This window comes from Hypanus sabinus, chromosome 6 (genome assembly GCF_030144855.1).
Source record: "Hypanus sabinus isolate sHypSab1 chromosome 6, sHypSab1.hap1, whole genome shotgun sequence".
Taxonomy (NCBI): Eukaryota; Metazoa; Chordata; class Chondrichthyes; order Myliobatiformes; family Dasyatidae; genus Hypanus; species Hypanus sabinus.
In genome coordinates, this window is record NC_082711.1 from 40,414,591 (window position 1) to 40,440,696 (window position 26,106).

The following is a 26,106-nucleotide window of genomic DNA, read 5'->3' on the forward strand; positions in this document are numbered from 1 at the left end:
CCCTCATTAATGTGGTCATACCTTTTCCTGTTTCTCAGCTCCATCCATATGGCCTCGGTAGACAAGCCTGAGCACTGCTGTAACATCTTCCCTGACTAGCAATGCCCCCCCCCACCCCCGCCACCCTTCATCCCTCTGCCTCTATCACGTCTGAAACATCTAAACCCTAAAAATACATTGTTTTAATTTTGCTTATTCAGGTCATCAAAGTTTACCTGATTTAGGCAAGAGAATGGGTATAAAGTAGCCATGTTAGAATGGCAGAGTGGACCCGATGGGCCAAGTGGCCTAATTCTGCAACTTTGTTTTGAGGTTGAACAAAGATGTTGATGTAGAGTAGTGGTCGCCAACCAGTCGATCTTTGAGACTTCCCCAGTAGATCCTGGAAAAAAAGAAAAATAAATACACAAATACATTATGCCTGATAAACCTTTTGATGCAAATGTGTAGTAACTTCTACTTTGAAAAAGGACCACTTGACAACTTCATGCCCAAAAGGAGCAACTTTATCTAGGACGGTAAAATGATATTCGCATACAGAAGTTGTCAGTAATATGCACCGGGCAGAAAACACCAGAAGGAAAACCCCAGAATCCTGGAAACAATCTCTCTTTACAAAACAGTTTTCTGTAGTGGGTGTATTGCTGTATTACCATGATCCTAATTGGTATTAACTTATCTTTATAATACATTACAACCCTTCTCCCCCTTTAAGTTCCAACATTCCCCAGATGTACAAGAAATGGGAAACAAAAACAGTGGTGTCATTAGCTTGCATACCCCTGAAACGTATATTAGTGTCTCAGTAACAGTTTACCAATACCAGGAAAGTTGAGGAGCTGAAATCCGGGTTGAACGCCAAGCAAACATGCTGCTCAGAAGACATGGATCGACAGTGTTAAAGAACTTGTCACTCTGTGAGTATTTTTTAATGGCAGTTTGATGAATCCTTGGATGTACTGCAAACAGCTCAGCTTGTTGTATTTGTCAGAATGGCTTTCCAGGATTTTACAACAAAGGAGAACTTGCTCACTCTTTTGCACTTAAAGCTTTGAGAGAACAAGAGGTGAGGATATTTACGATGAGTTTTTAAAAAAAGTCTGTGAAAATGGCATCCCCATTCAGAAAGTGGTGGCAATTTCTACTGATGGGGCCCCAGCAATACGCGGTGTATGCGTTGGTTTTTATAGCACCGTGCCATAATGACCCTGATTTTCCTGACTTCTTGGATTATCACTGTAATTCATCAGTAGCCCTTGCTCGGAAGGTCTTGGACTTTTCTCATGTAATGACACTGGTGGTCAAACTGATAAACTTGATTTGAGCAAAAGTGCTTGAGCACCACTTATCCAAGGCGTTATTGGATGAGCTGGATGCTGCTATGGCCTGTTTGATATGCTAGTTATAGTGTTTTCTTGGTTAAATTAATTTGAAAGTTTGACAAAGCATTTTATGTAACTAAAATACAATTAGCCCAAATAAAGAGCCTCAAGTTGGAAGTACAATCTGAGCTGTTTTTCTCTAAGTGATTTAGTAAGTCGATCTTGCCTTTCACTAAGGCGGAGGTAGGGGATCTTGGGCTTAAAGGTTGGTGACCACTAATGTAGAGCAACTGTGCCACTACCTTACTGAGTATGGTATTGCTAGTACTGCATGGTTTCAATTGTAATTGTGAATGCAGAAACAATTCATATTTGAAATTAAAATAACTAATATATTGATCTCTTAAAATCAAAAGTGCATTCTAGTATGAAAACGCTTAAGTAATGTCTGTGGAGGAAGAGAAATGGAGTGTAGTTTGAACAGATGACTTTCCTGAAATCTCACTGTTCACTCTACCTCTGAGCTGGAGAGTTCACCAATTTCTGTTTTCTTTATCTTTTAGATTAATGGTTTATTTTATTTTATTTTATGGTCTTATTTCTGATTTAAAAGTTAAATTATTTTGTGCAGTTTGAAAGCTGGTAAATAATTTACCTATCTCCAATGCTCTCAATTGTGACCTTAGTATTTACCAAATTATGTGGTTAAGTAGTACTGAAAATATAAAGAAAAAGCACGTACTAGCAGGAAGATTGCATAATGAACCACATGCTGTGAATCATGGCTATATTATTGTACATTAGAATTAATTTGAATTTTATACATATGGTATGGAAGGATTTGAAATGATCATTATAGAACTGTTTTGTGTTGTAGTTTTCTAAGGTAAGGTTCTATAAATTAATGCTTTAAATATGAGCATTAAAAAAATAGCTGGGAATAGGAAATAGCCTCATAAGCATGTCCTACAGTTTAATATGTCTAGTCTGATCCAGATCTCATTCTTTGTGATTGTTCTAAGAGAAATTAAAGTAGTTTTGCTGTAGATTTGGGGGGGGGAAGTACGCTCATTGAGAGATACTTTTAGTAATTTGTTATTCGATCAAAGGGATGGTTTGAGAGTATTTTTAGGGTAGTGGCAGGTATTGGGAAGTGTAAATAGTTATGTAATGTAAACCTTAGATACTATAGTGAAGCAAGGGTTATGAGATAGCTCAGAAGAATGAACTTCAATGGGAGTTTAACAGAGACTAGTGGAATATTAGGAATGTATTTCAGTTTCCTGTGGGTGGGGATGTTGTGTAAAAATAGAGTAGAATCGGAATGTCTTAAATTTTATGTGACCATGAATAAAATTTATGGTCATCAAAGGTTGAAGACAAGATACCCATTGAGAATGTTGTAGCAGTGGTGTGGGTGGCCTTTCATTATTTGAGGAAATTAGCTGTATGAATTAGAGGAATAATCCAAGTGTGTACGCATACCCAGGAGTTAATTCATGAAAACATAATTGGACCTGATCCTTTAGCCACTGCAGATACATGGTATCTGGGCAGCAATGCTAGCAGACACCCAAACCGTCCACAGTTTTTAAATCAGCTTTGTAAAATTAAAATTTTGAGCAAGTTAGAATTCTAAGTTTTAAATGGTTTCCAGTTAGTAAATTTTTTATGCTTTATTGGGTAATGTACCTAATTGCAAGATAGCAAAGGTGGCATAATATAAAACTAGCCACATTGATGGGCACAGTGGAAAACTCTGATCTCTGGCAATTAAAAGCTGCAACAAATTAATGCATTTCCAATAGATTTTCTTGTTAGCAGTGAAATGTAAGATGACATTTGGGAAGAATCTAGCTTAGTTTAGCATCAGCCATTGCGAATTACATTAAATTTTGTCACTAGTTCAGACTCATTTACCTATTCGGAAGTAAATTATCTTCAGCATTAAGCAGAAGTGGCAGCCCATTGATACTGATGGTACACAAGAGCATAGTTACTAGGGCTGATTTATGCCTGGTGTTGTACTGTTAAAATTCATTCAGTTTGTAACTATTTACTTGATTTTCTTTAATGCCAATCCATATTTTGGGGAAAATCAGGGCAAGAGCTGAGAAGGGCCATGTACCACCTCCTTATTATGTTACCGTTTAGTGAGATTATCTGAATGTTTCCTTCGTAACCTCTTGTTGCCATAAAATCTGTGTGTGAAAAACAACAGTTCTTGAATTCTGAGTAGACACAGCTCTCTAGCATACAGCAATCTAAATATTCACAATTCTTGACTGTGACATGAGAATCTGCAGAAGCTGAAAATTCTGCCCTAACACACAAGAGTCCTGGAGGAACTCAGCTCATTAGGTAGCATACACAGAGGGAAATAAGCAGGCAGCATTTTGGGCTGATGCTTTGCATCAGGACTCTTAACTGTAGTTTCTTTGCCATGAATAGTTGCATTAATCCCAGATCTATTGTTTTGGGACAGTGGTTAATGCTATGATATCTAAATTGTGAGGTGCATTTAAAATCAGTGTTTAATATATAAATTTGGTTAGGCCACACTTGGAATATTGTGTAGAGTTCTGTTTGCCCCATTACCAGCATGTGCTGTAAGAATTTGGTCTAACATTGTTTTCTTTGAAGTGTAGGAAGCTGAGCAGAGCTCTGGTAGAAGTTCATAATTGAGAGGTGTAGTCAGGATAGTCGGGCAAAATTTTATTCTTAGGGCAGAAATAGCAAGTACTAGAGAAATACATTTAAGAGGGGAAACGTTTAAAGGAAATGTGGCAGATTTATTTATGCAGTGTTGAGTGCCTGGGAAGGGCAGTCAGGAGTTACGGTGGAAGCAGATATAGATGTGTTTTAAGAAGCTATTGGACATATGAACGTGTAGTGAATGGAGAGGCACGTAAACCCAAGAGATCTAATTAATTTAGAACTCTTCTGTGCAGGCATTGAGAGTTAGAGTCTGTTCCTGTGCTACACACAGAAAATACCGGAAGAACTCAGCAGGCCAGGCAGCATCTGTGGAAAAGAGTACAGTCGGCATTTCAGGCTGAGATCATTCAGGATGGTAGAAAATGAGATGAGTTCTGCATTCTAATGTTGTAATGAGATTGTTGAAAGAATATTTATTCTCATTATTCTACTGGTGGGTCTGGGATTGACCAAACATCCTTAGAAATTTGGGAGAAACTAAGGTGGAGGTTGCAGAGATGATGTATAATTCTGTTTTACAAAGAATACTTGTGAATATTATCCCATCTTCTGTTATTTCCATACTTACAGTGCCATTCTTGAGTTTCTAACTTGCGGTATTTACCAGTCCATTTGCTCCCTTGTCCCTTGACAAATCAAGCTTATCTGTTATCTCAGAATTGCATTGAGATTTTCTTTACCATTCTGTTGAAACACAAAATTTAAAACCTTTGCCATATAGTTGCTTTACAGCTTTGTCTATTATCAGATGTCGCCTTTTATTCATTATATTCCTTTCTCGCTTTTTATTCTAGTGTTTTCATTGCCTTTTTGAAATCTTCTCTAAACCCTATTGCATTTCAAGTCAAGACACTTTTTATTGTCATTTGTTGGTACAGTACATGGTAAAAATGAGACTTTTTTCAGGACCATGGTGCTACATGAAACAGTACAAAAACTACACTAGACTACAGACCTACCCAGGTCTGCATAAAGTGCACAAAACATTGCAGGCATTACAATAAATAATAAGCAATACAATAGGCACAGTAGAGGGCAATAAGTTGGTGTCAGTCCAGGCTCTAGGTATTGAGGAGTCTGATGGCTTGGGGGGAGAAATTGTTGCATAGTCTGGTCATAAGAGCTTCAATGCTTCGGTGCCTTTTCCCAGATGGCAGGAGGGAGAAGAGTTTGTATGGGAGGTGCGTGGGGTCCTTCATAATGCTGTTTACTTTGTGGATGCAGCATGTAGTGAAAATGTAATGGCAGGAAGAGAGACCCCAATGATCTTCTCAGCTGACCTCACTATCCGCTGCAGGGTTTTGCGATCTGAGATGGTGCAATTTCCAAACCAGGCAGTGATTCAGCTGCTCAGGATGCTCTCGATACAACCCCTGTAGAGTGTGATGAGGATGGGGGGTGGGAAATGGACTTCCCTCAGCCTTTGCAGAAAGTAGAGACTCTGCTGGGCTTTCTTTGCTATGGAGCTGGTGTTGAGGGACCAGGTGAGATTCTCTGCCAGGTGAACACCAAGAAATTTGATGCTCTTAAAGATCTCTACTGAGGAGCCGTCAATGTTCAGCAGAGAATGGTCCCTGTGTGTCCTCCTGAAGTCAACAACAATCTCTTGTTTTGTTCACATTCAGAGACAGGTTATTGGCTCTGCACCAGTCCGTTAGCCACTGCATCTCCTCTCTGTGTGCTGACTCGTCGTTACATTGCCTACAATGTCGTTAAATTTGCCTTTTTACAACCCCCTTCTCAGTATATTTCAATAAACGTTCTGTATCCGTTTTGTAATATCAATGATTGTCTGTCTCCTTTTTCACTTTTATATTGTAAAACAAAAAATACAATATTAATGCCGAAGGTGTACTACAAACTGATTTTTGTATTATTGATTATGGTGTTAGTTTCACAATTTTAATCGAAAGAGTGATGCTGGCTTCACCTTTTGAGTTGCTTCTTGATAGTGGCACAGAATGGGTGATTAAAAATCTGGAGTGAGCGTTCCTACTGAACCAAAACTTCACCAGCAGATTTTTTTTTGCATTGCTTTACTTATCCATTGGCCTATCCTCAAACAAATTTGTAAGATAATACCTGTCCCACACAAAACCATGCAGTCTATCAATAATAAGTTCACACTTTTCCAAATGTGAGTAAATTTTGTTTCAAACTGATATTTTGAGGAAAGCAGGTTACTTGAACTCATCAGATTTGAATTGAGCTTACTGAAACTGTTTTGGGAGAGAGATTGCAATTGCTTTTGTGTAAGGCAATTGTGAAGTGACTAGTTTAGATTTGAGAGGCAGGAAATGTTCTTTTCCAGTTGAACAAATGTTTGTGCACTAACTTTCTCCACTTGATATACAAATTGAACTCATTAGATATTGGAAACTGTATCTGTTATCCCCTTCCCATAACCATATATATTAATGATACTAATCAGATTAATCAGTGTAAGCTCGATCAAATTATACTCTCTCCATTGAGATTTCTCAGTCTTCCAGTTTCCTATTTCTCTTCATGGTTTTGTATACATGAGCTTTCAGCATTCTTTTAAACTCATCCTAGTAATGATTGGCCGGCTGTTGGCGTAGTGGCATCAGAGCTGGACTTCGGGGCGAGAGGTCCCGAGTTCAAAGAGAGGTCCCGCCCCCTTGCACACACTCCATCCATGTCTGGGCTGAATGTCGAGCTAGCAACTCGACCTCGTTTTGGGGGAAAAAAGCCTGGAGAGGAATGGGCTCTGCCAGGTTTCAGGTGCCTGAGACGCATTGTACGATGAGTAATCACCAAAAAGATTGGTGCAAAAAGCTTGTCACGATGGCACCCTGACAACTCCGCCAGGAGTTAAGGACTCACTCACTCACGCACACCTTGGGTAATGGTACCTGACATCCAGTTGTTCAAACCCCATGTCTAGCTGTCATAGTCCCTGGTTGTTTTGGAATCCCATGAGGCTGCTTGTTTGCCATTCTGGTCAAATTAGTGGTGAATAGATGGTGAAACATTCTTCTGGAATTAAAATTATAGGTTCTAGAGGTTCTACTAGTAACTGTAGCCAGACTACCCTCAATGTTTCTTCATACCATTTTGTTTATTATCCTGCTGTGATTGAAATTATGAATTTGACTATTTTATTCACTTAGCCTCATTCAAATTGTGGAAGAAAATTGTAATGTATAGTCGGCCCTCCTTATCTGCGAATTCCGCATGCGTGAATTCAACCATTCATGAAAACCTGGAAGTGCTCTTCCAGCACTTGTTGTTCGAGCATGTACAGACTTTTTTCCTTGTCATTATTCCCTAAATAATGCAGTATAACAACTATTTTACATAGTATTAGGTACTGTAAATAATCTAGAGATGATTTGAAGTATACAGGAGGATGTGAGTGGGTTATCGTGGATCGGGATCGAAAAAAATAGGAAGTTCTCAGTCGGAACAGGTATATCCGGTATTGTTTAGCATCAGTTAGTCAAATGTTTGCATTCGTATATAGTATATTTTACCTTTCTATGCATATAAAACACTTAAGAAGTAATGTTTCAGCACTGGGCTCAGGAAGTTCCCAAGTTTGATCTAGTGACAGATCGCTATCGAGTGTGCTCTCCACTGTGCCGGGTTGATGTGGAGGATCAAAAACCCAAAACCCAATAATTAAACCACTGTGTTGCTTAGTAATAATTGTAGCTTTCATCGGGGCACAGCCTTTCTCACTTTATCCTTTAAAATTGTTCCGATCGTTGACTGACGTAGCCTAACGCTTTTCCAATGACTGGTGGCATTTCACCACTTTATTATTTCCACTTTATTTTCAATCATGATTGTGATTATTTTCATGAACAGAAACGCTACGGATTCAGATCTCTGCTGCTGGGTCCTATTGTCCACCGCACTGAGACAGGTTAAATAAGGTCTTGGGTTCCACTGGGTCCTAAGGTCCACCGCATAGACAGGTTGAATAAGGGACTTGAGCATCCGTGAATTTTGGTATCCGCGAGAGGTCCTGGAACCAATCCCTTGCGGATAAGGAGGGCCGACTGTATGTTTATTAGAGGGTCATGTTTGTTTTAACCTTGTTTTAATTATTATACAGTAAAATATGAATACTGGGCCAAAGGACTCATTTCACCCAGTAATTTTAAAAGCAATCAATAGAAATTGGAGTAACCATTCTGCCCCTCGCCCCACTGCACGATGATTGGTGACCTGAAGTTTCTATACCACTTTCTTGTACTGAACTGCCTTTGCTTAGTTCATTTAATGTCCAATGGTCAATTTTTCTTATTCCAATGCAGAAGGAGGTTCATTCAGCCCATTAAAGTGATAACCTCACATTTGGCATAGCCATTTTTGTATATATCCTCTGCAGACTTTGGTTCTTTATATCTTACAGTACTTACTGTTTATTACAGGTTACTATAATTTGCATATTCACATAGAAGCATGACAAAGATTTTTACTCATGTATTTGAAGGATGTAAGAAATAGTCAATTCAATTCAAGTCTCAATCCATTATTACAATTTTCACCACCAACCAGCTTTGATATACCAGCAAACTTCTGATATATTAATAATTTTTCAAATAGTTATGATAGATTATGAATAGCTGGGAACCTGCCACCAGTAACTGCCACAGCCTGCTAGTCACACCTTCACTGCCCAAAACACATTTGTATTCCTGTCCCCAACAGATTGTTTTTGTGTGTTTGTGCTGGTATATTAGCCTCAATTCCTTTGATAGAATTTGTTTAAACTTATGCATGCTTTCAGCAAGCTTTTGATGTAGCTTTTTACTACTTAATATTGACTCTTCCCAATACTATTGTGTCTTAGCTGCTGTTTAATTGAAGGTTCTGGTATTTTGTTTGTTCACTCATTGGATTCTCAAATGTGATAACCTAGGAAACCATTTCAACCTCTGAGAGATGATTTGACAATATCTGGGTAAATGTTTGGTGGGAGGAGGAGAAAGGGTGGTAGAAATATTGATATTGTCAATATTGCACCCATTAATGGCACTAGAAAAGACTGTTGGAGAGGGTGGATCTAAATGGGTCAGGATTTCTGAATTTGGGAAACAACACCTGGCAAAAGAGCTAGGTTGGCCTCTGCTGATTATTATTTGCCCTCTCTCATTTGAAAGTTTATTTTACTGATATAAAACTGGGGGCATTAATCAGAATCAGATTTAATGTCACTGGCACGTGTCATGAAATTTGTTTTGCATTGCAGACCATGATAAAAATTATAAATTGTTGTGTGTGTGTGTGTGTGTGTGTGTGTGGGGGGGGGGTGAAATACAGAGGTTCATGGGTTCATTGTACATTCTGTAATCTTATGGTGGAGGGATACAGCTTATTTTTGAAATGTTGAGTGTATATCTTCAGGCACCTGTGCCACCACCTTGATGGCAACAATGAGAAAAGGGTATGTCCTGGGTGAAGGGTGTCCTTAATGACAGATGCTGCTTTTTTTTTGAAGCATTGTCTTTTGAAGGTGTCCTGGATGCTGGGGAATCTAGTGCCCATGAGTGCAACTTTCTGCAGCTTTTTTGGATCCTGTGCAGTGGTCCCTCTGTGCCAGATGACGATGCAACCAATTAGAATGCTCTCCACAGTACATTAATTTGCAAATGTCTTTGGTGATTTATCAATTCTTCTCAAACTCCTAATAAAATATAGCTGTTGTTGCGCTGCCTTTGTAATTGCATTAATATGTTGGGTCTAGGATAGATCCTCAGATATTGACACCAAGGAATTGGAAACTGCTCACCCTTACCACTTCTGATCCACAGGAGTAACCTCCATTCATCTGGAAAGCTTTATCTAATACTATCAAAGCCCTAAGTGTGGCAGGATATTAGAGTTTTTTTATGTGTTGTTTTCTGCAGAACTGTTTTGGAATCACTAAGTAACATTACAGCCATGGGCTTCTGCATTGTCTGATGAAATCACTAGTTTTTGTTTACAGGCATATGCATTTCAGTACCTCATTCGTAGTTTATCCATGTAACCAGCAGTTTAAAGATACTTTAATGTAGGGTTAATTCAACATGCAGATCACTTGCCATTGAGGATCTTCAAATTGAAAGATTAACTGTATTCCTTCCATGCAGATGTAGCATGATTTGAGTATAGTAAGATCAACTAATTTTATGTTTGTCGTCTTGTTCTTAAATAATGACTCATAAGTATTGTAAAGTATGCTTATATCATCCCCATATTAAGTGTTGCTTTTCAATAGTGCAATCAATAAATATAAAGGTAAACTGCTGAAAATACTGAAATCATGCCATCTGTGTGGAAGGAAAACAGTTAATCTTTCAAATGGAAGGTCCTTAATCAGAACTCTGAAGGAGCTGGTAAAATATTAAAATATTAGGCAACAGAAAATGCATTTATCCATGCAGATTGAATAAACATGCTCCACACTGTGCATTTGGTTTCAGCAATGTATAGATCATATTGTGAGTATAAAATGTAATATACTGGTTTGGAATAGAATAAAATCATTTAACAGCTTGTATTAGTTTAGATATTGTGTCCAAGTTATTTCTTCTAGTCATCCAGAATTCTTTCCCAAAAAGCAACTGAAGTAAGCTCTATTTTACAAATAAGAACAGGGTTTTGGTCTTAAAGCAGATCATGTGCAGTCTATTAAGAAAATTTAGTGCTGCCAAATTTCCTTATGTTTGCGGTTGATATTTTTGTCTTATGGAAATGTTCATTGCTATTACCTTTTGGCAATGGTTTAGGTACAAGTGCAAAGGGGCACCACATAAAGTCTATTTGTAGAACAGCTATAACATTGGTATAGAATAATCACATGTCCTATGGTTATGCAGCAGGTCCTGCAAACTTTGTGCCACTGTGAAGGACATCCAGGTTATGAAGTTCAAAGCTGAGATCTGACGATAAGAGTCTTTATACTTCAGGACCTGAGTGATGCCACTTATGCAAAATGTTCCTTCACAATCATAATCCCAGTTTCCTAATCCCAGAAGCTGGTTGATATCAACAAATAGTGATGCTGTAATTGTAGCCTTGAATTTCCATAGCCTGTCTTAGTTTTGAACCATATTTTGTGTAATTGTGGCTAACTAATCCATCGGTTTTGAAAGGAAATGCTCAGATCTTGGTGTTATTTCTGGATGATTACCAGCTACGCATAAAAATGCATCCAATCCAGAAGGGGGTTGTTACATGATAGCTAAACCCTTGTTAAACAGCAGTAGGTACCAAGAGCTTATCAGAAATAGTGCAACTTTGCAAGACACCACAAGTTCTGTATTTCTGTCATCTTCCTAATAACACAAGTACATAATATGTATGCTCTGTTGAAGGGGGATCCAATTAACTGGAAGGAAGTCAGTGGCCTCGCAGATCTCAAACCACTCTGCCCTATTCTCACGAAGGACTATGCCTTTCAGAACATTAAAACACTTGTGCTTTTGTCATTGCAAGTGAGGGAATCGACATTGTTTATCATGCTATGTATGTTTGTTACCAGCAGAGAAGATGATAAAAATACAAGTCCTATAATTCCCTGGTATGCCTTTATTATATTCTATTTGGTACTCTTGAGGGCATAAAGTCACAAATGGTGCCACTTCAAAGTTCAAAGTAAATTTATTGGCAAAGTACATGTATATCACCATATAAGACCCTGAGATTAATTTTCTTGAGCTCTTTCCTTATTTCATCTCACACATACAGACTCTCCTGAAAATCAAGTTTTACCTCGAAGTGGCCTGGAGCTGTTATTTATGAATCTTTAACAAAACAGATTTTAGTTTTTTTAATTGTGTTGTCTTGGGTAGATACCTCACCTCAAATATACAGTGTTTTGATAACTATCAGTTGTCGTGTTTTATGCTTTTTGAAGTTGTATAATGTCTATATAGTTTCATTGGTGTGTGTTGCATTTTTATTTGAACCATCTGATTAGATAATGAATTATGTAGCTGTGTTGTGGGTGACACAGCTAGTAGGGTAAGCGCCTCAGTTTACTGGTCCAGGTTAAATCCTGTCTCTATGAAGATTCCACATTCTCCTTTTGACTGTATGAGTTTTCTTCATGTACACTTTGCTCCCAGATCCCAAAAATGTGCTGGTTGGTAGGATCTTGATGTGCCATCTGTTTGCCTCGACAAATACTGCTTGACCCACTGATTTCTCTTCAGCATTTTATTTTTGTCTGTTGATAAGCTAGTTGGGTAGTATAAAGTATGTCTGTCTGTGTAGGACGTGTTGTAGAATCTGGGGGAAGATGATGGGAATGTCAGGAGAATAAAAATGGATTAGGGTAGGAATAGTTTTTCAAATATGAGATTTTCAGTATAGGCTTGGTGGGTCAGATGTTTGTTTCTGCACTGTATATGCTACACAGACTTTTATGGATGGTTCATTATCGGTTATTTTGAACCTGGAGATGTCTGAAGCTGCTATTTTTATCCACGTGTTATGACATTTTAAATTAATTTTAGAATGGATTGAAATGTTCTGAGGGAATAGACAACCTTTCAGAACTTAAAGCTAATACTCAAAAACATATTTTCTGATTTTTTTAAAATTCAAAATAATAAATAAGTAATAAATACCAAGAACTTGAGATGAAGAGTCCTTGAAAGTGATTCCATAGGTTGTAGGAACATTTCAATGATGGAGCAAGTGAAGTTATCCCATTTGGTTCAGAAGTCTGATGCTTGAGGGGTAATAACTGTTCCTGAAGCTCCTGTACACCTTCCCTATGGCAGCAATGAAAAGAGAGCATGTCCTGGATAATGGGGGTCCATTAACGGAGTGTAGACCTATTAATGGCTTAGAGGGTCTTGCAGGTGGTGATTTCATAAGACATGGGAGCAGAATTGGACCATTTAGCCCTTCGTCTGCTATAATAACACTGCTACCTTAACGAGCGGATGCTGAAGTGAATGGCACAGTGGCTATTCCAGCGCTTCTGTCCAGCAACCCTACAACCCTGATTTAACCTTAACCTAATCATGGGACACTCGATTCTCAAATCGGTTAATTCAACCTTTCCTTGTGCTCCCCATTTCCTTTTACGGTTTAAGATTGTTCATAGAGCCCATATGTCTAAATCTAAATTATCTCGATTTTACCCTAACATTAGTCCGCTTTGTGATAAATGCCTCTCTCATTCATATGTACTGGTTTTGTCCTAGCTTGGAGAAATTTTGGAAAGATGCCTTCATAACGTTATATATTCTGAATCACCACCTAGAACCAAACCCTTTAATTGCTTTGTTCGGTTTCTGGGGTGAGACAGATTTACGTCTGAGTTCGACTAAGTGTTGAATATTATCTTTTGCCTCTCTCCTGGCTAGATGTTTAATCCTCCTTAGATGGAGAGATGTTGCCCTGCCCAAGCATGCTCAATGGCTTAACGCTATGGCCTGCTTAGACCTTGAAAAAATTCATTATTCAGTTCTTAATTTGGATTTAAAGTTCCATAAGGTCTGGGGACCTTTTATTAAGTACATTCACAACCTTCCTCTTAACTAAGGTTTTTTTTTCGGTCCCTTGCTTTCAGCTCCTTTTTTTTTGGTAGTAGGCATTAATATCTTCTGTTGCTAAGTGTATTTACAGTTTTGGGGGTTTGATTGTCCTGATTTATATTCTCTGTATTGTGTTGTGTTTGGTCTGGAGTTTTTTTTTGCTGCGGGGCTTGGGGAGGATACTAGTTATACATGTCTTCAATTTGGGTGCTTTCTCAAATAGCTTTCTTTGTATCATATTATTATTGTATGTTTATTTTTGCACTGTATCAATGTTCTTCATTTTGATCTGGGGTTTTTTTTTATCTGTAGCTATGTAGAAAATGTATTAAAAAAACTAATAAAAAAAAACCCTAATCATGGGACAATTTACAATGACAAATAAACCTAGTACATCTGGACTGTGGGAGAAAACCAGAGACAGAGAAAAACAACGCATACCATAGTGTAGACTTAGACTCCTTACAGAGAGTGTGAGGATTGAACTTTAAACTCCAGGCCACCCCATGCTCCAGTAGCATCGCATTAACTGCTATGTTTCGGGACCCTCCCACCCACCCTGACTCTTCCACCCCATACACATAGATACACAAACTTTATATGTAATATGCTCTCCATACCATGTAATTGGCATTTGATTACTCCAACAGTGCCAGCTGATGCAGGGGTTCTTGCTAGATTACCAGCACATAGCATGTTCTTAAAGAATGGCAGTATTGTTCCCAGGACTGTTCCAATTTGAAAACTGAGACTGCTTGTAATGAATCAGTACTAAACAGGTTACTAATGTAGTTGCAGTGCCTTTTGCAGACTGTATACTCTGCTTATTGTAGCTTGTGGTGGAAGGAATGAGCGTTACTATTGAGCTGTGAAAGAGCTGATACTAAAGTTAACTATTCATGCAGTCACAATGGAACCAACGCTGGACGCTGTTTTACAAAGTAGCATCTGAATAATACATTCCTTTGGAAAAATTTGATGGAGCCTCAATTTACATTGGATTTGACAGGTAAGTACAACAACAGGACCTTGGAGACTCAAGCCACCAGTTAGCAGCTGTTCTCTCCTTTCTCCCTTTTGGGAAGTTCATGTCTATTCTTTGCTCTTAGGCAAAGAATTTTTTGTGCAATACCATATTAGGAGCAGAATTGGGCCATTTGGCCTATCACATCTGTCCTGCCGTTTCATCATGCCAATTTTTCTCTCAGCCCTAAATCTTCCTTCTCCCTATGGACCCAACAGCAAAATACCAGAGGTGAAGTGAGAGTGATAGCCCTCGACATCAAGGCAGTATTTGACCGAGTATGGCATCGGGGTTGCCTATCTAAAATGGAATCAATGGGTACTGGGGCAAAACCCCTCCACTGATGGAATCATACCTGACACCAAGGAAGATGGTTCTGGTGGTTAGAGGTCTATCTTCTCATCTTCAGGACATCACTGCAGGAATTACTCACGGAAATGTCTTAGGACCGGCCATCTTCAGCTGCTTCATCAATGACCTTCCTTCTTCGGTCATAAGGTCAGAAGTGGAGATGTTTGCAAATGATTGCACAATGTTCTGCACCATTTGTGATGATCCTGATAGTGAAGCAGTTCATACCCAAATGCAGAAGGACCTGGACAATATCCAGGCTTGGGACATTCGAGTCATGCAAGTGCCAGGCAATGACCATCTCCTACAAGAGATGCTGTAACCATTGTCCCTTGACATTCAGAGGTATCGCCATTACTGAATCCCCTACTATTAGCATTTTAGGATTACCATTGACAAGAACTGAATTGGTCTAGCCATATAAACATAGAAAATAGTGCAGGAGTAGGCCATTCGGCCCTTTGAGCCTGCACCGCCTTTCAGTATGATCAGGCTGATCATCCAACTCACAACTCTGTACCTGCTTTCTCTCCATACAGGGGCACAAGGGCCCTTTAGCCTTTAGCCACAAGGGCCATATCTAACTTCCTCTCAATGAACCGGCCTCAACTGTTTCCTGTGGCAGAGAATTCCACAGATTCGCCACTCTCTGTGTGAAGAAGTTTTCCTCATCTCGGTCCTAAAAGGCTTCCCCTTTATCCTTAAACTGTGACCCCTCGTTCTGGACTTCCCCAACATCGGAAACAATCTTCCTGCATCTAGCCTGTCCAATCCCTTTAGAAATATATACGTTTCAATAAGATCCCCCCTCAATCTTCTAAATTCCAGCAAGTATAAGCCTAGTCGATCCAGTCTTTCTTCATATGAAAGTCCTACCATCCCAGGAATCAATCTGGTGAACCTTCTGTGAACTCCTTCTATGGCAAGAATGTCTTTCCTCAGATTAGGGGACCAAAACTGCACACAATATTCTAGGTGCAGTCTCACCAAGGCCTTGTACAATTGCAGTAGAACCTCCCTGCTCCTGTACTCAAATGCTTTTGCTATGAATGCCATCATACCATTTGCCTTTTTCACCGCCTGCTGTACCTGCATGCCCACCTTCAATGACTGGTGTACAATGACACCCAGGTCTCATTGCATCTCCCCTTTTCCTAATTGGCCACCGTTCGATTAATAATCTGAATAATAAACAATAATAATAAACACAGTAGCTACCAGAGCAGGTCAAAGGCTAGGAGTCCTGTGGTTTTTAACTCACCTCCCGACTCTCCAAAGCCTGTCCACCATCTACGAAGCTTAGGTCAGGAGTGTAATGGAATACTTACCACTTGCCTGGATGAGTGCAGCTCCATCTACACTCAAGAAGCTTGACACCATCCAGTACAAGGCAGCCCACTTGATTGGTACCTCGTCCACAAGCATCCTATCTCTCCACCGTTGAACAGTTGCAGTGGTGTATACTGTCTACAAGATGCACTGCAACAACACACCAATGTTTCTAAGACAGCTCCTTACAGACCCACCACCACTACTGTCCAGAAGGACAAGAACAGCAGATACCTGGGAACACCACTTGGAAATCCCCCTGCAAGTCACTCACCATCCTGACTTGGAAACATATTGCTATTCCTTCATTATAGCTGGGTCAAAATCATGGAACTCTCTCCCTAACAGCTCTGTGGGTGTACCTACACCTCAGGGGCTGCAGCAGTTCAAGAAAGTAGCTCATCACCTCCTTCTCAAGGGTGACTAGGGATGAACATCAAATGCTGCCTTAGCTGTCAACACCCACATCCCATAAATGAATAAATATGCATGATGACTTGACTTTCACAGCTGCATGTGGCAAAGAATTCCACAGATTCACCACTCTCTGACTAAACAAATTCCTCATTTCTGTTCTAAAAGGATGCTTGTCTTTTCTGAGGCTATGTCCTCCAGTCTTAGGCTCTTCCACCATAGGAAACGTCCTCTCCCCATCCACTCTATCAAAGCCTTTCACCATTTGATAGGTTTCAATGAGGTCACCCCTCATTCTAAATTGTAGTGAATACAAGCCCAGAGCCATCAAATGCTCAAATATATGCCAATTGACTTTTCATAAGTTGATATCTAAACTTAAACACCAAAACCACTTCCTGCAAAGCATCACCCTATAAGTGTTGGTAATCTAGTTTCTAAGTCATAGAAATTTATGTCATAGGAAGAGACCATCCTCCTAGATTTCCAAAATATTATTTTCTTTGTTCAGATTTTTTTTAATGATAGGTTTTCCCCCTCACTCCCAACTTTCAAGCAGCTTCATCCAGGCTTCCATTGCTAGTTAACAAAAAATTTCCTTGATTATCATTTAACTTAAATATGTGCCCCTTAGTTAATTTCATATTCCTGATCCAATCACAATGTCACAGAGGTTAAGAAAGCTAATCAACCCTTCTATTCCTCCGGAGGCTAAAGAAGTTCAGAATGCCACCATCAACTCTTACCCATTTTTATTGATGTGCCATGGGATGAATTCTGTCTGGATACATAACAGCTTGTTATGGCAGTTGCCATACCAAGCTCAGCACATTACAAGAACAAGCCTCCCCTCTATAGACTACCTTATATTTTAGAGATACAATGTGGAACAAGCCCTTCTGGCCCAGCGAGCTGCCTCACCCAGCAACCCACTCATTTAATTGTAGTCTCGTCACAGGACATTTTACAATGACTCTGATTGTACTTCTCGAGCTTAATCGAAGACGTGAGCCAGCCCATCGTTCTCTCCTTTCTCATTGGTACAAACTTGAAAGCGCGTATCAGTGAGACTCAAGGAAAGCTTGTATTCCGCTTCCATTAGACTTTTGAATGGATCTGTTGTATGATAAAATGGACTCCTGACTTTGCAGTCTATGTCGTTAAGATTTTGCACTTTATTCTGCAATGTTATTGTTTTACCTTAGTCTAGCTAAGTGCACTGTGTAATGATTTGATCTGTATGCAATATAAAATATAGAAGAAATAATAATAAACAAGCAATCAATTACAGTATACGTAGCTTGAATAGGTTTAAAAATGTGCAAAAAAACAAATACTGTATATGTTTTAAAAAGTGAGGTAGTGTCCTTCAATGTCCATTTAGGAATCGGATGGCAGAGGGGAAGAAGCTGTTCCTAAATCGATGAGTGTGTGTGTCTTTGGGCTTCTGTACCTCCTAACTGTTGGTCATGGTGAAAAAAGGGCATGCCCTGGGTTTTGGAGGTCCTTAATAATGGACGCTGCTTTTCTGGGACACCGCTCCCTGAAGATGTCCTGGGTATTTTGTAGGCTCATACCTAAGATGGAGCTGACTAGATTTACAACCCTCTGGAGCTTCTTTCAGTCCTGTGCAGAAACACCTCTATATGAGACAGTAACGCAGCCTGTCAGAATGCTGTCCATGGTACAGCTATAGAAGTTTTTGAGTGTATTTGTTGACATGCCAAATCTCTTCAAATTCCTAATAAAGTATAGCTTCTGTCTTGCCTTCTTTAAAACTACATTGATATGTTGGGACCAGATTAGATCCTCAGCGATCTTGACACCCAGGAACTTGAAGCTGCTCACTTTATCCACTTCTGATCCCTCTATGAGGATTGGTATGAGTTCCTTCGTCTTACCCTTCCTGAAGTCCGCAATCAGCTCTTTTGTCTTACTGATGTTGAGTGCCAGGTTGTTGCTGCGGCACCACTCCCCTAGTTGGCATATCTCACTACTGTACACCCTCTTATCACCACCTGAGATTCTACCAACAATGGTTGTATTGTCAGCAAATTTATAGATGGTCGTTGAGCTATGCCTAGCCACACAGTCATGTGTACATAGAGAGTAGAGCAGTGGACTAAGCATGCACTGTGAGGTGCGCCAGTGTTGATCGTCAGCGAGGAGAATATGTTATCACCAATTCGCACAGATTGTGGCCTTCTGGTTAGGAAGTCGAGGATCCAGTTGCAGAGGGAGGGAGGTACAGAGGCTCAGGTTCTGCAACTTCTCATCAGGATTGTGGGAATGATGGCATTAAATGCTGAGCTATAGTCAATGAACAGACATAGCTGTTTGTGTTGTCTAGGTGGTCTAAAACCATGTGAAGAACCACTGAGATTGCATCTGCCGTTGACCTATTGTGGTGATAGACAAATTGCAATGGGTCCACGTCCTTGCTGAGGCAGGAGTTCAATCTCATCATGACCAACCTCTCCAAAGCATTTTATCATTGTTGATGTGAGCACCACTCGGCAATAGTCATTAAGGCATCTCACATTATTCTGCAAATGACAAATTAAACAACTTCAACAATCTGAGATAAAATTCTACAACTATAATCACTACTTACTACAAAGAAAATATTCCTATAGTTTAAACACAAAGCTTCTCAAAAATATTTGGTTTCTTAATCCTGGTCTATATTTTATATAATTGGAGCACCTTGAGAAGGTTATCTTGGATCAAATAAGAGCTGAGTAACTGGATATTTGTGAGTGATTGCCTGTATATAATTTCTGACTGCAGTGCATTAAGGCATAAATACAATGGATTCCGGTTAATTGGAACACATCAGGACCAGTACATTTTGGCCCATTTAAGCAGTTGCCCCAGATAGCTGGGGTTTCGTGAAAATGTTTATTTATTTGGAAGATGTGCAGAATAGGCTCTTCCATCCCTTTAAGCCATGCCGCCAGCAACCCCAATTTAGCTCTAGCCAAATCCTGGACAATTTTACAATGACCAATTAACCTACTAACCGTACCTCTTTGGACTGTGGGAGAAAACCCACGCAGTCCATTGGGAGAATACACAAGCTACTTAGAAGATGCCGAAGTTGAGCTCTGAACTCCGGCTCAAGCTGTAACAGTGTTGCGTTAATCACTATACTGCCGTGGCGCCGTTTTTTAATAGTTAAAAAGGTACTTTTTTTAAAAAAAACACACACTGCTGTTTAACTGAATAACAAATTATGTAAATAAATGAAATATATAACTTATTAGAACACTACTAATGCTACAGTACTGTAAAACTGTTCCAGTTCCTAAGAGTTGGAGGAATTCATCCAGTGTACACTGCCATGTTCTTCTGATTAACTGTTATCTAACAAAATTAGCACAGACATCTAGTGCAGATAATGGACTGCCTTCATTATTGCCTTGAAGTGGTGTATTATCCAACAATAAATTTCCTGGCATTCCTTGTTACCACTAGCTGAAGCTTAGATGTGTCATCTTCATCATTTTCCTCATCTTCTGTTTCCCACCTTGGTATTTTGAAACAATGCTTTCGATGATTACATCCTCCAAATTCTTATTTTTATTTATACCATTCAAGATGACTGTCAGTACCTGAAAGTTTTTCATATTTCATAACTTTAGTGAAACTTGATTCATTTTCCGATATTGATTTTGACACACCAGTTAACTGTCGGTGGATGAGTGATGTTATCTGGATGACTATTAGTCATTGCATTTTGAATTTGCATCCTTCAGTGCAAGCACGCACAACTGATGTGAGTTAGAAACTGTTTGGCAACACTCTGCTGTCCCAATTAAGCGACATAGTGTCCCAAATAAATGAAGGGAATCCCTGCTATTTTCTCAGTTTTTGTTCTTTAAGTGGTGGCCCAATCCTTCGGATTCCACTGGACATCCATTAATTTCAGATTGATAGTGGATGTTATTGCAGGGAAATTTTGAATCTTACATATGTGTTATGCAAGCAGGGAGCAATTAAAGATATTCTGTGATCTACTTGAGCGATGCGTAAATTAATGTCAGGTTTACTGGCTATACAGCAACTCTGATATCCAGTTCCTACTTTTTTATAGTGATAAAATTTTCCCAGGCTGATGCAACACACACAGAGTTGGAGGAACTCAGCAGTTCAGGCAGTACTTGTGGAAAGGAATAAACAGTTAAAGGTTAAGGCAAAGACCTTTTATCAGGAATATCTATTGATTTCATGTTGACAGTTGATGCTATTGCAGAGAATTTTGCAAGCATGAGGCAATTAAAGATGCTGTAATCTCACAGAATCCTGACCTCCAGTGCTAACCATGCATAGTTGTCCACCTTACAACATGGGGTTCCCTAGAGTGCTCTAGTTTCATCCCATATCCAAAGATGTGCAGATTGGTAGATTATTTGACCACAGTAAATTACCTCTTATTGTGTAGGTAAGTGGCAGAATCTGGGTAAAGTTGATGGGAATGTAGAGAGAATTAAGTGGGTTCTTGATGGTCAGTGCAGACTCTTTAGGCCAAAGAATGTTTTTCCATGTTGTATACTCAAATCAATAAGGCTAAATGCTTTTGAGAAGCTTGAGTTTGAATTTAATTGTATAACCTATATACTAAATAAAGATTTTGCTGTAGAACTTCATAAATTTTTTTTGCATTCAAAGCTTTTATTTTATAAGTAGCTTAATCATTCAGCAGGCTTCTCTGATGAGCAACCAAGAAAGACTTCTGTTTCAAATTTTTAACATGTTGCATTCTGAATTTCTGTTTTGCACTACAGTATGAGGATGCTGATGCTTTGGCATTTCTCATTCCTGACTACTGTTCAGTGACCTCTGCTGGATTAGTATATGCAACACTGTCAGTTGAATCAATAAGGTGTATTCTGAGTTATGTCCTGGGGGCAGGATGGCAGTGTTTATTTGAGATCACATTTCAATGAGCAACCAATGCCTGCAAGATGTGGGGAAATTTTCTTTTTTTTAACATTTATATATACAAACAATAATTATTCAGAGGTCTGCTTGATAAAAGATATGTTAGCTGTATGTTTATTATTCATATTCAAGGTATGGTTTTATTCACTTACTGTATTGTGGTATTTTTCTTTTAATAATTTCTCCTTTCTGCATGCAATCCAAAAATAAAGTTAATTAATGTTATGCTGCAGATCTTGGCAGCATGGACAGGCTGAGTTATTTTTGCTGAGATCCTTAGTTCAGTTGAATATTTGATGATCAGCATTGATAGCAAGGTTTTAAATGCCGGTGTAAATTTTGAGATGGAAAGATTACAATTAAAAATGCTACAAATGGAAATGATTGTGTATTAATGTGTTTTCTTGTTCTCTTCAGGAGCATCATCTTCAGCGGGCTATTTCAGCACAACAGGTTTATGGAGAGAAACGGGATAATATGGTTATTCCTGTTCCAGAGGCGGAAAGCAATATTGCCTACTATGAATCTGTCTACAGTGGGGAGTTCAAGATGCCAAAGCAGCTTATTCACATACAGCGTGAGTATGAAATTTAAAGAATATTTGCATCTGTGTTAGTGGGTTGTAATGGCAGTTGAAACCTGATGAATCTCTCCACTTTTTCCATGTAACTCAAGACTAGTACATACTGGAGCACTTTTACAAGTTACCTTTCACATTTTGTTTGGCTCTTTCAGTATAAAGTTCCTTTCTCCTGTTGTACTTGGGACATAAGAAATGTGTAATCTTGTAACTCTGGCTCTGAATCTTGTAATAAGCATTAATGTTTAAGAATCTCAACCTCTGTTTCAAATAAACTGAACCTCCACTATCCACTTGAGTAGAACATTACAGAGATTGACTACCTCTAGGAGCAGATTTTTTTCCCTGCACAATGTCCTGAATGGTCAACTCCTTACTACTTTCATTTTTTTTATATTTCGTTGTGACCAAGGAGGAGGCTACTTAGCTTATCAAGGCAATGTTAGATCACGGCAATACCTTTCCCAAATTATTTTTCCTCTGACGTTCTCTCTCACATACACATCAACCCCACCTTGATTCTCCTACCACCCACTTTTGCTGGGGATCATTAAGTGTTCAATTTACCTGCAAGCCAGCACCCAAGGCATACAATAACAGGAACAACATGTAAACTCCACTCAAAGCACTGGAAGTCTGATTGACTGAGCGCTAGAGCTGTGAGGCAGCACATTGTGCCACTGCTCCTTGACACTATGCATGTCTCAAGACCAGTTGCCAAACAAAATATTGTTTCCACTTAAACCCTATCAAACCCAACAGGAATTTTATACTTTAAATAAAATCAACTGCTATCTTACAAAGGCCACTTAAGAATGGCCTATCTAATTTTCAGCCTATGGAAATATAGGCTACCATGTTTTGTAATTATAGTTGATTTTTTTGTCGTTTGAGCCCTTTAGTGAAGGCATACTGTAAATCCATTAACATTACATTCACAGGTTCTAATTAAACTTAAGAAGAACACTAACACATTCAGCAAACACAATTTCCCTCATATTTCCATCTTAAGCTTGTTTTAAGTACCCTGCTTGCTTTGATTTTTCACCTTTTCTGTTTCTGACCAGTAGAATATACTATTTATCAAAAGCTGAGGGATTAGAGAGAGAGATATGCAAAGGGACCCGGGTGGACTTTCTGTACATTATAAATGCTGACATACAGGTGTTACATGTGATTAGGTCGGCCAATGGTATTTCATCCTTTATAAATGCTGACATACAGGTGTTACATGTGATTAGGTCGGCCAATGGTATTTCATCCTTTATAATAAGTAGGTTTGATTTCAAGAGTAACAAAGTTTTACTGCAGTTATACAGTGTCATGGTGAGGCAAAGTCTGGAATGTTCTACACATGTTTGATTTCTTTATTAAATGAATATATTATCCATGGAGGTAGTAAAGATTTACTGGACTGCTTCTAGGAATTGATTTTCAGAACACAATGCTGGAGGAGTTTAGCAGGTCACACATTATCAATGGAGGGTAATAAGCAGTCGGATGTTTCAGGTTTTCAGTCAAAGTAGACTTTGGTTGTATTTTCTAGAGTTTACAACTTTGAAATTTACAAAACCGTTAAAAAGCTTGAAAGACTAAATGCAGTAAGGATGCTTGGGGAGTCTAAGGCAAGGAAAATAGTTTAGGCTATTTGGAAATCTAAAATTTGCTCTTTTCTATTGACACACTAATGCCAAAGTCAAAAATAAACATCTAAAACAAAATTTATATAAAAAATCTAGGGTGTCTAAGATTTGCACAGTACTGTATAGCATAAAAAGGAGTGTTCTAAACACCAATTCCTGTGGCCAGAACAGGCTCCTTTCATTCACACTGTTTGCCACCTGCCAATGAGTCTATTCTGTCTGTTGGTATCTTTCCTGAAATACCATGGGCTCTTGTTAAGCAGCCTCATGTTCAGCACTTTATGCACTTGGATTTTCAGAAGCCTTTGACAATCTCCATCGATTCTCCAGATACTCTGCACTGGCTGCCCATTTCTTTTCTCTTTCCTGACAGTCAGCCAGGTATTCCCCTCCTGAATTTAGGGGTGACTATTTCCCTGTAGCTCCTATCTATCACCTCAGTTTTGCATATGAGCCGAAGGTCGTCAAGGTACAGCTCAGTGCACTTAGTGAGGCTGGTGGTCTTTCAGAATTCCCACATCCCACACAAAGAACACAACATAGCCCTTGGAGCTATTCACACTGCACTAACTGACAAAGAATGCAGAAAAAGAAACTTAACAGAAACTAACTTCATCCAAGCCTTTTGAGTCAGTGCATTCCCATTCTAACGCAATGGCTACTCCACTTGTCCTTGCCTTATTGTAAATGAATCGCAACTTGATTGGGCTACTGGAAAAAGCCAAAAGCCTCCAATTGTTCCTTTCTAAATCTCTTGCCCTGACTTGTGTGTAGCCTCTTCTCAATTAGGCTGTCAGAAAAATCTATACATATTATGAATGATTTTTTTAAGCACAAATGCATACTAATTTTGAGTGCATATTATTTATATTTTTCTACCAAAAATATACCAGTGAGTGAGTTATTGCACTTAATAGCTCTATAAATCAGCTATGTTACCATTTTTAAGCTTCATGATAAAATTCTGTACCCTTGTCATTAACTTCAGTGCCATCCATAGTCTTTACCATAGATTGAGCCAGATTGATTATGTCTTTACTGGTTTCATATTTTTATTATTTAGGGATGTGAATGTTGCTGGAAAGGCCAGTACTCATTTGATTAGCCTTCTATTGGAACCGTTGCAATGTTCATAATGGAAGTGCTTCTACAGTATTACTGTTTATGAAAATTTGAACTATCAATAGTGAAATCAGGATGAGGGAAGCTGAGAAATACTAGTTTTCCCTTGAATGATTGGTTTGTGGTGCTGCCTGAGTACCTGACAGTGTGCAGGATTTTTCTTGGGTTTGTAGATCTGTTGTACGCTGTTATGGAAAGCAAGCTTCCCGCTCAAAGCGTATATTGTTAAATGGCAATAATAAATTTCACTATATATTTATTCAAGTTAAAATTATTTGGAATTCAACTATTTGTAAGAGCTGTCATGCCCCAGTGGGCCATCCTGCTGCAACCAGCAGAAGGAAGAATTTTACTACTGTGCAGTTTTGTAAGTAATACATTAATGATGGGCAAAATGTGAGAATGAAATTAAGAGAGCCAGAAGGGGCCGTGAGAAGACCTTGGCGGGCAGGATTAAGGAAAACCCCAAGGCATTCTACAAGTATGTGAAGAGCAAGAGGATAAGATGTGAGAGAATAGGACCAATAAAGTGTGACGGTAGAAAAGTGTGTATGGAACCGGAGGAGATAGCAGAGGTACTTCATGAATACTTGGCATCAGTATTCACAATGGAAAGGGATCTTGGCGATTGCAGAGATGACTTGGAGCAGACTGAAAAGTTTGAGCATATAGATTTTATGAAAGAGGATGTGCTGGAACTTTTAGAAAACATCAAGTTGGATAAGTCTCTGAGACCGGACGAGATGTACCCCAGGCTACTATAGGAGGTGAGGGAGGAGATTGCTAAGCCTCTGGTAATGATCTTTGCATCATCAATGGGAGATGTTCCGGTGGATTGGAGGGTTGCAGATGTTGTTCCCTTATTCAAGAAAGGGAGTAGAGAAAGCCCAGGAAATTATAGATCATTGAGTCTTACTTCAGTGGTTGGTAAGTTGATGGAAAAGATCCTGAGAGGCAGGATTTATGAACATTTGGAGAGGCATAATGTGATTAGGAATAGTTAGCATGGCTTTATCAAAGGCAGGTTGTGTCTTACGAGCCTGATTGAATTTTTTGAGGGGATGTGACTAAACATGTTGATGAAGGTAGAGCAGTGGATGTAGTGTATATGGATTTCAACAAGGCATTTGATAAAGTACCCCATGCAAGG

The 26,106-nt window shown here is 39.0% G+C and overlaps 1 protein-coding gene across 3 annotated transcripts in view; it reads left to right on the plus strand.

The window, feature by feature from the left end:
• The window catches only part of LOC132395410 (enhancer of polycomb homolog 1-like), a 189,795-nt gene that overhangs the window by 98,774 nt on the left and 64,915 nt on the right, over window positions 1–26,106 (plus strand). For all 3 annotated transcript variants that reach the window (XM_059971956.1, XM_059971955.1, XM_059971954.1), the window contains one exon: window positions 22,029–22,188. In XM_059971956.1, the coding sequence (XP_059827939.1) occupies window positions 22,029–22,188 (160 nt within the window). The remainder of the gene's footprint in view (window positions 1–22,028; window positions 22,189–26,106) is intronic.